The 15,328-nt window shown below is 36.9% G+C and overlaps 5 protein-coding genes across 5 annotated transcripts; 2 read left to right on the top strand and 3 right to left on the bottom strand. All coding sequences in view use genetic code 12, as the record gives it.

The window, feature by feature from the left end:
* Window positions 1–258: 258 nt before the first annotated feature.
* Window positions 259–627, top strand: DASC09_053600 (uncharacterized protein; the record flags this gene model as incomplete). The annotated part of the gene is made up of 1 exon (XM_064998959.1): window positions 259–627. The coding sequence occupies one exon, from the start codon at window positions 259–261 to the stop codon at window positions 625–627; it is 369 nt and encodes a 122-aa protein (XP_064855031.1).
* Window positions 628–1,705: 1,078 nt separating this feature from the next.
* DASC09_053590 (uncharacterized protein) lies at window positions 1,706–6,157 on the bottom strand (the record flags this gene model as incomplete). The annotated part of the gene is made up of 1 exon (XM_064998958.1): window positions 1,706–6,157. One exon carries the CDS (start codon window positions 6,155–6,157, stop codon window positions 1,706–1,708), a length of 4,452 nt encoding a protein of 1,483 aa, XP_064855030.1.
* Window positions 6,158–7,712: 1,555 nt separating this feature from the next.
* Window positions 7,713–9,299, top strand: DASC09_053580 (uncharacterized protein; the record flags this gene model as incomplete). The annotated part of the gene is made up of 1 exon (XM_064998957.1): window positions 7,713–9,299. The coding sequence occupies one exon, from the start codon at window positions 7,713–7,715 to the stop codon at window positions 9,297–9,299; it is 1,587 nt and encodes a 528-aa protein (XP_064855029.1).
* A 1,563-nt stretch (window positions 9,300–10,862) lies between these two features.
* Window positions 10,863–11,459, bottom strand: DASC09_053570 (SMI1/KNR4 family protein; the record flags this gene model as incomplete). Its single annotated transcript, XM_064998956.1, has 1 exon — window positions 10,863–11,459. The coding sequence occupies one exon, from the start codon at window positions 11,457–11,459 to the stop codon at window positions 10,863–10,865; it is 597 nt and encodes a 198-aa protein (XP_064855028.1).
* Window positions 11,460–13,073: 1,614 nt separating this feature from the next.
* Window positions 13,074–13,718, bottom strand: DASC09_053560 (SMI1/KNR4 family protein; the record flags this gene model as incomplete). Its single annotated transcript, XM_064998955.1, has 1 exon — window positions 13,074–13,718. One exon carries the CDS (start codon window positions 13,716–13,718, stop codon window positions 13,074–13,076), a length of 645 nt encoding a protein of 214 aa, XP_064855027.1.
* Between the last annotated feature and the right edge of the window lie 1,610 nt (window positions 13,719–15,328).

Raw genomic sequence — 15,328 nt, 5'->3', positions numbered from 1 at the left:
TTTTTTTTTTGATAATATCAAGCCATTATTTATTATCTTGGGTAAAACAAGATCTTTGATAGAAGATCAAGATGAGCTAAATAGAACAAATGAGGAATAAAAGAACTGGGGAAAAAAAATGAGTAATAGAAACATTAATGCAAAAGGATTGAAACTAATCCCATGGTAGAATAAAATGATATGTCAAGGGTATCTATCGCATGAGCAATACCTGTGGAAGAACTGAAAATTTTTGGAAGAATTTGTTAATAAAAATAAATGCTCTTACAACAAGAAAGCAACGACGGCACCCATACCGACAACACCGGCACCAGCCAAGTTACCGTTGAAACCAGCAGCCATACCAGAGTAGGTGGTGTTGGAAGAGTTGGCGGAGATGATGGAAGCGGTGGTGGAAGAAGAAGCGATTTCGGAGGTAACGTTGGCGGTGGTGGCAACGGCGGCTTCAGTAGAAGAGGTGATTGGAACAACAGTGGTTTCAGAAGTGACGAATTCTGGCAAAGTAACGGAACCAGAGGTGACGATGGTCTTGTTACCAACGGTGAAGGTGGCAGTCAAAGGACAGTAAGTGGTGTAAGAAGTGTAGGTAGCTTCGACGGTGATGGTGGTAACGTTAGACATTTTTAAAGGATTATTTTGTTAGCGAATGAATGAATTAGCAAGCGAGCGAATTGTATTATTAAAAGACTGAATATGATAATAATAGTATTATAACAAAAGATTAGAAGTATGGCCAAATGAATTAAAGGATATTGATCACAATTTATACCGTTAGAAAAGTGAAAAAAGAAACGACCGGATATCTCTCCTAAGATATGTGTTATTGGGCCCAATTTGGCAAGTGGTAATCCTGAACTCCCTCAGTTTCCCGTATATTCCTCCATCCGGTAACCACAAAGGCCCAGGCGCTCCCAAACTCACACCGATCTTCGTCCCAAAAGATGCAAAGAGCCGTTGTTTTTTGTTACTAAATGTAGACGCATGTCACCTAAGCCGTCGATCAGTGGCAGTGTCAGCTAACAAAAAGGGGAAGGGTGAGAAAAAAAAAACAAAAAAAGGTTAATGAATGGAAATTGCTTTAAATTAAAAATTAAAATCAGTCGATATATACTATACTCTAATTACAATCATTTTGCTCACAGTAGGCAATTTTCCTCTCCCATCTAATCTGGCTTTGAATGATATTCTAATCGTAAAATGTCCCCAGACAACACAAAATGGCGCATAAAAATTTTTAGTGCAAGAGTTGACGTACTGCTGATAAGTCCTGCAAAGATTAATATTGCTCAAAGCGTGTTTGTTGGAACACAAAGCCTTTGACCTTGTAACATGAAAAGTGTGGGCCCAGACCCACTCTCCCTATTTTTTTATTTTTTTTTTTTTTTTTATCGCAGATCCCAATGTCAGCCACGCTCTAAAATAGTTTTCTGAAAATAGTTAGGTTATCCTCTGTTGACGTTACGATTCTACAAAGTACAGATAACTTCGTACCAGTAAAATAATAAAATTGAGCGAAACTAATAGCAAAATTAATCAAACGAGAAACAGAACAAAAAAAAAAAAAAAAGAAGGCACGATAATTTGCCTTGTAGCATACAATAAAAAAATGGCGAAATAATATAGGAAAATAGAAAAAAGGAAAGGAAAGGAAAGGAAAAGAAAAAAAAAAAAGAAAGAAGGAAGGAACGAGAAAACAAAAATATCACTAGCTGCTGTGCTTATGTCTACAAAGACTACTACTAAAAGCATGTTTCCCGGAAGTCAAAGCCTTCGAGCTTTTAACCGTAAACAATCCTTTGCCGTCCTTTCTGCCAATGGACGCATCTGGAAAGATTCCAACCGGCTCTTTCAAAAAATGGGTTGAACGTTTGCCATCATCAGCAGGTTCAGGACCGCCGGTCTTCAACAATACAAACCTTGCCTTTCTATCAGCCAGTTTTGGGCTTCTTTCGTCTCTGATAACCTCTGGAGACATTGACAGAAGATGCTTTATTTTAAAATGATGTTTCGACCCTTCTGGTTGAGTTAGCTCGGCGTTATCAATATTGTGTCTCAAGAAAGATTCTCCTTTGCCGGTTTGATCACCTTCAAATGAAATTTTACTCATGACAGTCAACATCTCCTCGTCAATAACAGGTTCTTTACCACTCATCTTTTCAGGCATTATTTCATGCTCACCAGCAGCACCGACAAATTGTTCTCTATGATGATATTGGGATATCACAGATTTTGGCTCATCATGGAAACCATCCTTTGGTCTGACCTGGGCATCACCATCAAACAAACGGCTTTCAGCTTTATGCTTCTCGACCGTCCTATCTATGTCATTATTTCTATTCGCATAATGGTAAAGCATTCTAATATCATGTTTTAGTTGTTGGATTTGTTTATTCTTAATATCCAATCGCTCTTGAAATGCAGAAAGATGTTCCTTTACCAGCTGCTTGATGAGATACTCGTTATTAATGTTCACCATTTCCAAAAGCTGCTTCTGCCTCTCATCAACTCTAGCATCAATATCGTTTTCTTGGAGCTTTCTATGCATCTTGTTGGAATACATTGTATACTTGTTGAAGCTTGGATGTCTGAAAATACTTTCAACTTCAGATTTTGGAGACATGTGTTCTTGAGTTTCTTGCATCTTGTCAATTTTTTCTTTGAGATCATCAAGTTCCTTTTTTAAAGTATTATATTTCTCATCGTAATCTTTTTCTTTCGCTGAAGCTTTTTGATCTTCTGGGCTAGTGTTAATTTCGGGACTTTCTCCACTTATCTGTCTTATGGCCTCGATATTTGGAGTATTTGAGTCTTGGTGTAACAATGGTTCTTCCATCAAATTTCCTCCACCAGTTTTTCCCGTTTGCTGATCTGAAGGCTTCAATAAATTCAAAGATTGCATATGGTCTATTGTTCTAAAAGCTGATTGTTGATGTTCTGGAATAAGCACATTTTCAGCCCGATTTGATGTATCCTGGGTTTCGTAAGGCAAATTTGCATTGGTATCATAATCATTTGGAAGCTTAGACATAACCTCCTCTTTGTCTGAATGATTATTGGTGTTAGCGGTATTCAAATCAATATTTTCCTCAGCTGCCCCTTTTTCCAACGTCAAATTATCAGTGTTTGTGGCAACCCCAAGATCCGCTATTTTGTGTTTTTCATGATGCACCATCAGGTCATCGCTTGCCCTGCCAACACCAGTCTCGGGAAATTTGAAATCTCCTTCACTCCCCAAGCTGAAGTTAATACCACCAAAATCTTTTGAATGTTGACGAATTTTATTCTTCAACATCCTACCTTGCCAGCGTTTCAAATCTTGCACAGACTTTTCTTGTTTAGCCAAACCATCTTCCAATTTCCCAAATTGTTGTTGAAGGCCTTCAATTGCACTGCTCAATCGCTTCTCAAATCTCTTGTTTTGCTTGTTTATCAAAGAATTAACCATTTCACGAATTTCAACAAGCAGTGGTTCGGAAGCAAAAAAATCAGGAACATCAGAATTCCGTGGCCCCAACGACTTAACAACAGAAAAAGTTGGACTTGGAATTATCACCGAGGAATGTTTCTCTTTGAAGGAAGTGGGTCTTGAATATTGATTGGTATCATTTTCAGATTTGGGGATTATATTTGAGGAATCCATACTAATATCATTTGGTTGTCCTGCTTCAAAAGAATCTCGACGGTCGTTACATTCATCAAAGGAAGCGCCCATGGTATGAGAAGCATCGGCATTATCAGTGGAGCCAATGGAGCCAATCACAATATCATTATCCTTGCCATCATCCGGGCTCTCACAAATATCTCCGTCTTGTCTCTCTGATGGTAGATTTTCTTCCTGTGTCTTAAGTTTACCATCATCTATAGTCATAGTTTCAAGACCTAAACCAGAGATTTCATCTTTATTTGGAGCATCTTTAGCACATTTCGATGGCTCATAAACATCAAGATACGAATCTTGTTCCTTATCATCAATAGAGAGTTCTTTATGTGGATAATCAGAGCTCATAGTACTAGCGCAATCCCTAACCTCAAAAGACCCAGTATAGCCAGTAATCTCATCTTGATCGTGATGAGTGTGCGTAACTGGTGAACCGGTGACGCTATCAATACTCAAGCAGGCGTTTTCCAAATTATTTTCCTTAACACTAGAATTGATAATATATTGACCATTATCACCAGCATTTAGCAATATATCGTATGCAGGATTATCAGCTTTGAAAGTTCCATCATTCGACAAAACCTCCACAGTGGTGATGTCATCATCGTTATCTTGGGTAACTATATCCTTCATCAGATTTCCAACCAGTAAGTAAGACTCAACCTCAGAGCTTAATGTTTCATTATAGTTTTGCGATTTCAAGAGAATGGAGTTGAGGATATTATTGGTCATTTGGGATGCAGACGTACTGTCGCTGGACAGCAACGATAATGGAAGAGAGTCTTGAGAAACTTTAGGGGATGGTAGCATCACCTTGGATTTTTCTGGTTCTGATAGTTGAACGGTTGAAGGTGATGGTTGTTCTTGAAGAGGTTTTTGAAACGATGGTGGTGATGATTGTGGATATCCGTCTAATTGATTCGTAGGAGTATGAAGTTGGGAGAATGAATGTTGTTGTATATCCGTGAAGCTTGACGAATTTGCGGTGGTGATTTCATTCATTATGGATGCTCTAAGTTCGGCAAGTTTGGAATCGATGATGCTTGAAATGTGTGCATCTAAATCCTCAGATCTTATGGCACAAGGTTTTTCGATATTTTCCACAATATTATCAAGGGGGTTTGTGATAGTTACTTCGGCAGCATCTTCTTTGGTGATATCAGCAGCATCAATATGTTCCTTGGTAATCGCCATAAATTCATCAGTAGGAGGATCAATTATCAATGTTTTTGGCTCATCACCTTCCTCCACGTCTTCATCGGCATCAAAAAAAGTGGATGCGCTTGATGAGGTTGGCCTGAAAACATCTAGTTCACTATCGACGTGACGCAATTTTGACTTGATAGTATTTAGTTTCTTTTGGTATTGTGCTTCTGAGTGCACATTTTCACTATGGTTTTCGTCAATAACGGATGATGATATTGGTTTGGGAGTCTGCTTGGCCATTGATAATGATTCCAATGATCGGGCAATGTTTTCATAACTCGATTCCAAAGCACTAATTCTGTCTGCGTGTTTGATAGCACGTTCATTCATTGCATTCTGGATCATTGATTGGATCTTTTCTTCATCGTGTTTGAAACCATCATCATTGGTTTCCGAAGAAGAAGAAGAAGAAGAAGAAGAAGAAGAAGAAGAAGAAGAAGAAGAAGAAGAAGAAGAAGAAGATGCTTCTTCAAATGGGTTTTGTTCCTTTAATGAATCAGAAATTTCAAACTGATGCGTTAACTCATCTAATCTTTCGTTCAACTTTATTATACTATCGACAATATAAGATTCCTCTTCAATAGTTTCTAACGTATGCTCTTCTGTAGTATCATTGCCAACATCATCAGCCCTGCTAACCAGATTTCTTTCATTTTGACTTTCCGGAGATTCGAAATTTTCATTGATTTTATTGATGGTACTCCCAGAAATGTCTCTGTGATGCTTTTCGGTGAGAAACTTTTGCTCTAATGACCCTGTTCGGCGTTCCAAGTTTTTAACCTTCATGGTGAAAGACCTAACAAACTGCGAGAGTTTCTGCGCGTGCAATTTGGTAAAACGATCCAATCGATCATTGAGTTCTGTGGCTCTGGTTTCGCTATCAAGGGTCAAATCGAGTTGTAGATTTAGGAGGTTTTGGGAAACCTCACCTATGGCTTCTTTGAAGGATGAAGAAGTCTCAAAGTTTGGGAAAATGTCGGGATGCTGATCTGGTACTTGTACTTTGGGCTCAGTATCTATAACTGAATGTGAATCTAGTGATACTTGGTTCAATGGTGATATAACCTCTTTTTCCACAGGAAATGATGATTCTAAGCATTCTTGAATCGGAGCTTCTTTAGTGGAATTTTCTTTAATGGGATATTCTGCAGTGGAGCTTTCTCCAGTCAAATCTTGTTTTTTGGAGTCTTCTTTAGTGTGAACTTCTTTAGTGGAATCTTCTGTAATGGAATCTTCCTTGGTGGAAACATGTATTCCCAGTGATCCAAACTTGAATCCAAATAATGAATCCATTATGATAATGAAACTGTCTTGGTTATGATGTTATATGATCAGGAAATAGAAATTAAGGAGAAATTATTTGGTAGGTAATGGTCCATTAACTTCTTGTTATTAGTGATAAGGGGCAAATTTTCTTTCTGGAGGTGAGCATTATCTCCAAACACTAGTGATCCTTTTGCTGCACACACACACACAGACACACAAATCAAGGACAAGGAAGTTGATGAAATAGATAATACACTGGATTCTGTAAATAATTGGAAATAGATACCAAGGTGGTATGTTTATGGCAGTGAAAAAATAAATATTAAGATCAAAAATCAGTTCTATATTCCAAAGTTATCAATTTCAAAAAGACCAGATCATGTATCTAAAACAATATAAAGACAAAAAAAAAAAAATTGATAGAAAAAATACACACGCAAAAATGAATATAGTGTGAAGATCTACTCTCTTAGATATCTATCACTGACAGAAGTGGTGTGGTTGGCTTTGTCTCGGACTTGAATTGACTGGGGCCGTCTGTGTTTGGTAACGACTAGGTAATTATTGATAATAACCAATGCGTAAGGAGGGCCGTGGTAATTCATTATTTCGTTCTATTATTATTGAATGATTAAATTAGAGAAACTCTCGTCTGTATCGATTGATTAAAGTATAATCTGAGACCCACACATTTGGAAATCATCGTATCTTTTTTTATTAGACGAGCACTGGCTGGCTTTTTGTTTTGATTAAATTTTTTCAGAGTAGACGATCTGGTATTATCTCTGTTTCCATAATAATGTTTTGTGATGAATTACTAGGAAACCATAGGTATGATGGCTATTTAATATCCGATCTTCTTTTTTCTTCAACTACTAAGAGTACTATTACTACCATATGGATAAAGTGATTGTTGTTTAAACAAATATTTTAGACTTGGGCCCCCGGAGAAAGCAGGAATCGAGATCTGCACGTGGTCAAAGGGCCAGATTGGTGGGACTTTGTGATCGATGATTCTTGAAGGCAAATATCAATGGATGATGGTTGAGATATTCAAGTTATGAGGAGAATTATCTGGTGATATGAACGGTATATGGTAGCACATCAATACACGCGGCAAAAGGGTTTCCGGCTCATTGCTGTATATAGTGCGCGGATACTTATCACTCCAACAAAATACATTTGGATACCAATGGGGAGTGAATCCAATACATGACCAAAGAATAAAGAGAATTGCCCACAGGCTTGGTTATTTTATTATCATGAAAATCTTGACTTTCTCTCTGTCTTTCAATCAAATATACCTACCTCAGTTTCCCCTGTACCTCGGTACTTTTGGTGGGTACAGAGATGAGTCGGCTCGATGACTCGCATGCTGATGGTAGGCTATCTACCCCCCACAAAAATGCCAGTCTTAGTGAGCTATAAATATCTGAAAATCTCGTTGGCTTGCAAATAGCATGCTAATTACTGGTGGATAATCACCAAATTCTCATTTGTTGTTTTTCAAAAGTAATAAAGGTGTCATCCTGCATTGATATCAAAGACAGCATATTTCCGTAGTGCAAATTGATAATAAACAATGACCATCTCTATTGAACAAGTCTCGCAACACAATTCCAAAACCGACTGTTGGATCATATTCCATAGTAAGGTTTATGATATCACCAATTTTGTATCGAAGCATCCAGGAGGCGCCAAAATCTTAATGAAACTTGCTGGTAAAGATGGATCGGCTCAGTTCGATAAATTCCATACCCTTGATATCATGAAATCTTACATTTACGAAAAACTCATCATTGAAGTTGGCTCTTTGGATGATTCTGCTGCAGAGGCAGCGGTCGCTGAGGCGACAATAAGGGCCAAAGAGGAGGCCCAACAAGAAGCATCGGTCATCAACAAGTACGAGCCACAAAGAATATCCAATCTCAAAAATAAACCTCCATTGGATCAAATAATGAATTTATATGATTTTGAGTACGTGGCCAATAAAACTTTGGAGCCGGTAGCCAGAAATTATTATTCATCAGGAGTTGATGACGAAATCACCGTTAGAGAAAACCATTTTGCTTATAAACGCATTTTCTTCAATCCTAGAGTGTTGATCGACGTCACCGAGTGTGACATTTCTACCAATTTATTAGGCCATAATACCAGCGCACCATTCTATGTTTCTTCCACCGCCATGCAAAAGTACGCTCATCCTGAAGGTGAGAAAGTGTTTGCCCATGGTTGTTCCCGTGAAAATATTGTGCAAATGGTGCCATGTCTTTCATCGTATCCTTTCGAGGAGATTTCCAAAGAAATAAAGCCAGGTACTCCCTTTTGGTTCCAACTTTACCCTTCTGCTCATGATGGGCTCAATGAAGAAATAATCAGAAAAGTGGAAGCGGCTGGATGCACAGGGATCTTTATTACGGTGGATAATGTATATGGCGGTAATCGTGAAAAGGATAGACGAGTAAAAGCGATAATGGGACACCTTATCGAGTTGGAAAAGAACAAAGGCAGCATATCCAAGGATGATATGGATCGTCTCTATATGGTATCCTCTGCTAAATCTGAAGACCAAGAAGAAACAAAAGACGATGACTCAGCACTTGGTAGGAGAGCCGTTACTTGGTTAACTTGGGAGAAAATGCGTCATTTGAAAAGTATCACCAAAATGAAGTTTTATCTCAAAGGTATTCAGTCTATCCCTGATGCTCGGCTTGCGGTAGAAAACGGCATGGATGGTATCGTATTATCAAATCACGGAGGTCGTCAGGCAGAGTATTCTAAATCTACAATTGAAGTACTTTACGACTTGAATCAAGCAGGTATTACAACACAAATTGATGTATTTATTGATGGCGGGGTAAGACGGGGCACAGATATCCTCAAGGCCCTTTGTCTTGGTGCTAAGGCCGTAGGACTTGGACGAGGACTATTATATCCGGTGGCTACATATGGCGAAGCAGGTCTAGTGAGGGCTATCCAGATGTTGAAAGAAGAAATGGTGACTACCATGCGCAATATTGGCGTCAGGAATTTGAATGAATTGAATGAGGAATTGATCGATACCATCAATTTGAAAAGTAGGGGTTCTAACTTTGGATATTCTGAAGACTTGTATAATAGAGCAAGCTTGCCATTATTGCCACCTAACTTTGGTAACGTGAAGCTATAATATTTCTTTATTCTTTAACAATATCTTAGAATTATTCGGTTTGCATTTCTGTGCTCAAAACTTCGACACCTTTTATTCTTTATATTATTGATACCACTTTCCGAAAGGTTCAATGAGACGTAAGATTGTTTTTCATGGTTCTTGGAGGTGAGGAGACACCCAATGATCATTTCAATTTGATAACTATATTAAACTTGAAGTATAATATTGCATACAATACTGCCTCAGCATTCCAAAGTCGAAGCCCGTATAGCTAGGTAATCTAATACTCATCATCCATATGGTACATCCCTTCTTCATTTATAGAATACTTTTCGTTAATAATATCTTCGACAAAGTCATGAAGACATTCATCAAGTACTGATGCAACCTTGTAGTTTTTCTCTTCTTTTTGTTTAAAAATGACTTGACCAACCTATCCTCCATTTGTCAAGCACTTCTACGGTTGATAAATAGGCTTGCAAAATTCCCAAAAAATATCCCTTTAGACCCGTTGTATATTTTCAAAGATTGAATGTATGGCTCTGGAAACATGATGCCATTTAATCCACGCTCTAATTTTTTGATTTGTTGGTCTGTTGCTGGAGGGTTCAGCGCTTTCAATACCTTTGCATAGTTTTTATCGTATCACGCGTTTTGTTTTAGTCACTCAATTCTATTATTCCCCATGACTGTTCAATAGTTCAGAATCAATTTTTTGGAAGCAAAGTTCTCATTAGTTAAAGTGGAAACAGTTTCCCGCAATTTTTTATTATCCCTAGTATTTTTCTCCATAGATCTTGGCACAATAAAAATCTTATTTTCGTATCGAGAATAAAATATTCTGGGGTTCCTACCCTCAGGTTCAAGATCTTTGTTCGAATAGCCATAAAAGCTAATTTTATAACAATACAATTTAACCTCGATGACATCAGTAGAAAAGCAAGTTGAAGGCAAATGGATAAATTCTACAATTAAAAAAACTCAAAAGCTCATGATACATATTACATTGGTATTAGGCCATTTACGTATTTGGCAGAATATACATTGATCAACCAAAGATTATTTAATTAATATACTTCAATTCATGACATAAGAGCACAGCAATAGCGCTAGAATAAATATCTCGAGAAAATAATAAACGGAATATATTGTTTATTAAAATGGCCTTGACAGAATACACAGAACTGAACAATTTAGTGATTTTTTTTAAAAAAAAAGAGTATGTAAGTTATAAAATTTTAAGATTCTCTTTATAGCAATATGCCTAAAGTTTCTGAGCTCTGGAAACTATCACGCTATTTTTTTATTTCTCCTTACTTTGTCAGATAATTTTCCACGACCGTTTAGCTTACCATTTTTCACGGATTCTAGAAGAGAGCTAAATGAAAAATAGTTGAATATGCATTTGGTATGACTCCAATATTAGAGGCTACAAATAAATGATCAAAACATTTCAAACTATACCATAATATTATCCGCTTTTTTTTTTTTTTTTTCAGGGCAATATAGACCGTTAAATAAGAAATATGTTCTTTTGGAAATATAAGCTTGAAGGATATATATTAGCAAATCTAAATGCTGTCAATCATCCTCATGGATCAAGCCATATTCATCCACCGAGTATTTCCCACCAACAAGTTCGTCGGCAAATTTACTGAAATATTCTTCGAAACTCAAAGCTAGCTTGCTACGGTCTCCATCGTCATGCCACATCTCAATTATTTGGCCAATTTGGCCATCCTTGGTTGGATTTAAATCAATACAAAGATGATCACCTCCGCCATTATGGGTGAATGGGATCCATTTAGCATCATACCATACTGGTTGAACTCCTTCAATGTGTACCCCAGAATCGTCCATATCATCAAAAGTCCCATCTTGTAACAAGTCCCACCAAATCTTCCATTGAACATTCACATCTTCTATTGGTAAAAACAGGACCCCCGAGTTGAAAAAAGAAGTCTCATTAGCAATCCCGTTGTGGGTCTTCAATGCTTGAATGTACGATTTTGGTAATTCAATCCCGTTTAACTTCTGTTCTAAATCCTTGATTTGCTCATCGGTGGCTGGAGGGTTTAATGCATCCAATACTTTGGAATAGTTTCCATCTGATTTGGCCATTTCCTTAAGCCACGATTCAATTATCTTCCAAGACTCTTCGACAGTTTTAATCGCCATTTTTTATTTTGTTGTTGTTGTTTCTCTCTAATGATGAAAATAAGTGTTTCATAATGACTACATCAAGACACTTTTTAACATGGACCCTGTTGATCAATTTAAATAGTCGGGTAAAAAACCTAAAAAAAAAAAATGTGGGTGACCATATAGGAAAAGATTTGAATTATCCGCGGTTAGGTCACAATGCGGCATTAGCACGGCGGAGAGTCGGACTTTTAAAAAGTCAGTGAAAACCTTCGGTTAAATGCAGAAGGAAAGTAACTTTCGGCAGATATAAATCACGGATATACAGTATGGGCAAGTTTGGACACGAACAGCTAGCCCTCATTAGATAGCCATCCGAATAGCTTATCAAGTATCAACAGGCATCGTAAGAGATGGTGTAAATCATCAATGATTATCCCAAGAAATACAAATGAAGAAATTCGAAACACATACAAAACACTTGCATTACCCACACTCCTCAAACAATTCTTTTGAAGATATTATTTTGTGTAAATAAACTTACTGGCGATGAGCTGCGAGTACATGTACAGATATAATACCTTTTATCTGGAAAATACAGTTCAATCCAGAAAAATTATATGAAGGATCTCTTTTATAATACTTTGCTACGAAATACGGCACCATAGTACGGTATTTCTGAATCCTGCAAAGAGTACCAATAGAAGATCTGTGAGAAAAGCTTTAAAGACTATATAGAATACATACTATAGAGTAATCCTATATATGAAAGTTTCAACCATTGCGATATTTAGCACCCTATAATAAGCTTGCTTCAGATAATAATACCCTAATATTGATCACCGGTAGATGACTCCACGTTCAGCAATAGGTCATCAATTAATACCATTTCAGTAGAATGCACCATCAATAATTGTCATAAGTCAATCTCAGTTGTAATAGTGTAGTGAAGATAGACGATTGAACCTCATTCTTGTGGCAAGATACCCCCCTTAGTATATCTGCATTCATAGTTTTTCTGGGCTGGTGGTTCTTTTCCTTTGTAATAAACTGTGTAAGTGTGATATTTGATTAACAATTAATTTTGGAAGGAATAGGAATATATTTTTCTCGGATAACAAGAAATAATCAAATAATCTTTAATACTAAGTAAAATGTTGAATTTATACAATGATAACTGAACTAGATTAGGCATAGGAGATAACTTCACACTTTTTGGTGGCACAAAAGTATCAGAATAAACCGTCACAAAGGTTTCACAGAAACAACTTGCTTAAGAATAAGTTTGTTAAATAAGTGTCAGCACATTACTAGATCGAAACAAATAAAAATCCCGCTTTATTATAGTGTCCCAATATGCCCTTAAATAACATTTATAATAAAAAATTGAGAAATTATTGAAAAACACATGAAATCAATTAAATTTGAACAGCAATCAGTTGAGATTGATCTTTGAGACTGAACTTTGAGATTGTTGGATATATAACCATATTTAAGAAAAAACCTCTTACAATTTCACAAGCCATACGTCATCTTATAGGTTTCCTTCAGTACAAAATAAAATACACAATCTACACAATATCAAAAGAATTGGAAAAAAAAAAAGGATTACATAGTTTCCAGACAATTTTTTTTGTAGCCTAAATCAGTTCAATGAGCGTTATTACTGTCCTGAAAATACAAGCCAGAATTATCTGCCAAATATTTTCCTTCAATGATATCATCGGCAAAGACACTGAAATATTCTTGAAACCCTGAAGCAAATTTTGTGCGGTCTCGGTCGTCATGTAGCACCTCAATGATTTGACCAACTTGACCTCCTGTTGCTGGACATAAATCAAGACATAAATGATCCTCAAAACCATTATGAGCGATTGGGATCCATTTGGGACTATGCCAAATTTGCTGAACTCCATCCTCTTCCACATCAGAATCATCATCAAAAATCTCGAATTTGCACATAATATTCCAATAATGAAGGACAAGTTCTGTCAGGAGAAACAGCCACGAATCAATAAAAGGAACTTGGTGAGCAACCCCATTATGGATTTTTAAAGCTTGAATGTATGACTTTGGCAATTCAATTGCTTTCAACTTCTGTTCTAAATCCTTGATTTGCTCATCTGTTGCTGGAGGGTTCAATGCATCCAATACTTTGGAGTAATTCACATCAGCCTTGCCCTTTTCTCTTAACCAAGACTCTATTACGCTCCAAGATTCTTCAACAGTTCTAATTGTCATTTTATACTTTTTCTTCAACTGTATATTTGCCTCTGGATTTACTAAGCGAACCATATCGCTATATTCTTGCAGCGTGTTGATTTATACCCTACTTTAACTATGAGAAGCGTGACCATCAAAAAAAAAACAAAAAAACAAAAACAAAACGAGCTGATGACGATTTGAAATAATATCTACCTAAGGATGATAATAATGTGATAACACCATCGAATTAAATGTGTGCTGTTTGTGAAAAATAAGTAAATGATAATAAAACAGTCACATTCGTGTGGCTTAGAAAAATTATGGTATATATGTAAGATAATATTTACGGTTTGCGTAGAATGCGGAAAGGGAAATATGGTAAAGTACAAACAATCATTCGTGGGTTTATCTTGAGATCATCAAGCGGGATGACTGTTAGACTCTTCAGCGAAAAGTTCTTCTCAAAGCATAGAGAAATTAACCTTGCATATAACCATTCTTGAATGCTCTAATCACCAAAAAAAATAATTAAACGATGGATCAACACCAAAAAACATACATGTTGGCGGACGGAACCATATCACTGGTATGGTTTCAGGTTTGCTGCACTGGCAATTGCCAACAATAGATTGGGCCACTAGAAGGGAAAGCTAAAAAGGTAATGGTATGGCAATGGCAACAGTTATCTACATCTTATTTGAATTAAAGGAAAAAGCTTTGATTATTGGTATCTAAAAAATGGCCCCTTTTTTTCTCGATTTTTTTTTCTTCTTAATTTTGGTGACGCGTTCCTATTTTTTAATTGCGAAGCGTAAAGGAGGGAAAGTATACATATCTGTGACACTCAACCTCCAAGGAATCTGACGAATTGACGAATAAAGTTACGGCCAATAGGTGAGTTTATACATGTCTTTGCCAATACGTATTAATCTTCACCGGAGATGTCAGATCCCACTAAAATAAAATAAAAAAACAGCTATGACAACATTATTTTTTCAAAAAGCAGGAACCATAATGTCTTCACTCGTCAGCAACTGTGATTAAGATTCTTCTTTTCATTTTTACTTGAATATGTCATGAGTGGCTACCACCCAAGAATAATTTCTCGATGGAGAATGAAACCTCTGTTCTCCAATCCGTGTAAAACTTTGATTTGGTCGCTTCATGCTCGTCTATGATTTACGGCAGTAGAGAAAAGACACTTGAAACAAGATTTTACAAAGATACGGCAGCTTCCACCAGGGCCACAGGTGAGATAATACTACCACACTTAGAACAACACCATAATAACCCACCTGTATTTTCCTTCTTCTTATAAGGAAGGATTTCCAATATGATCGAAACGGCCCAGTGTCCAACAATATAAATTGTAGAAATTTCTGGAGGGTCTTCTGAGTCGACCGTGCTGCAGCCATATGCACGGGAGTCTGCCACGAAAAAATCAAAATCGATTGGAAATCAGAAATTCAAAAAAATGATTGTATCACATCGTCAGCTTAGACGGCCATCCCTCACACGTACCTTTAGCTCCATCATAGCAGCACACTACACACCAGTCACCGTTGTTGCAGGAAGAAAGACGGCCAAACTCAACGAAGGGCAAATAGGAAAAAAAATAATCTTGAAAGATACTTGTTTTTTCCTCCTGTTCCTCTGGAACAAATTCTCTCCAACAACAACATACACCGTGGTGTTATTTT

Source organism: Saccharomycopsis crataegensis, assembly GCF_037102585.1.
Source record: "Saccharomycopsis crataegensis DNA, jcf7180000000087, whole genome shotgun sequence".
Classification (NCBI taxonomy): Eukaryota; Fungi; Ascomycota; class Saccharomycetes; order Ascoideales; family Saccharomycopsidaceae; genus Saccharomycopsis; species Saccharomycopsis crataegensis.
This window is presented reverse-complemented; position numbering and strand designations above follow the sequence as displayed.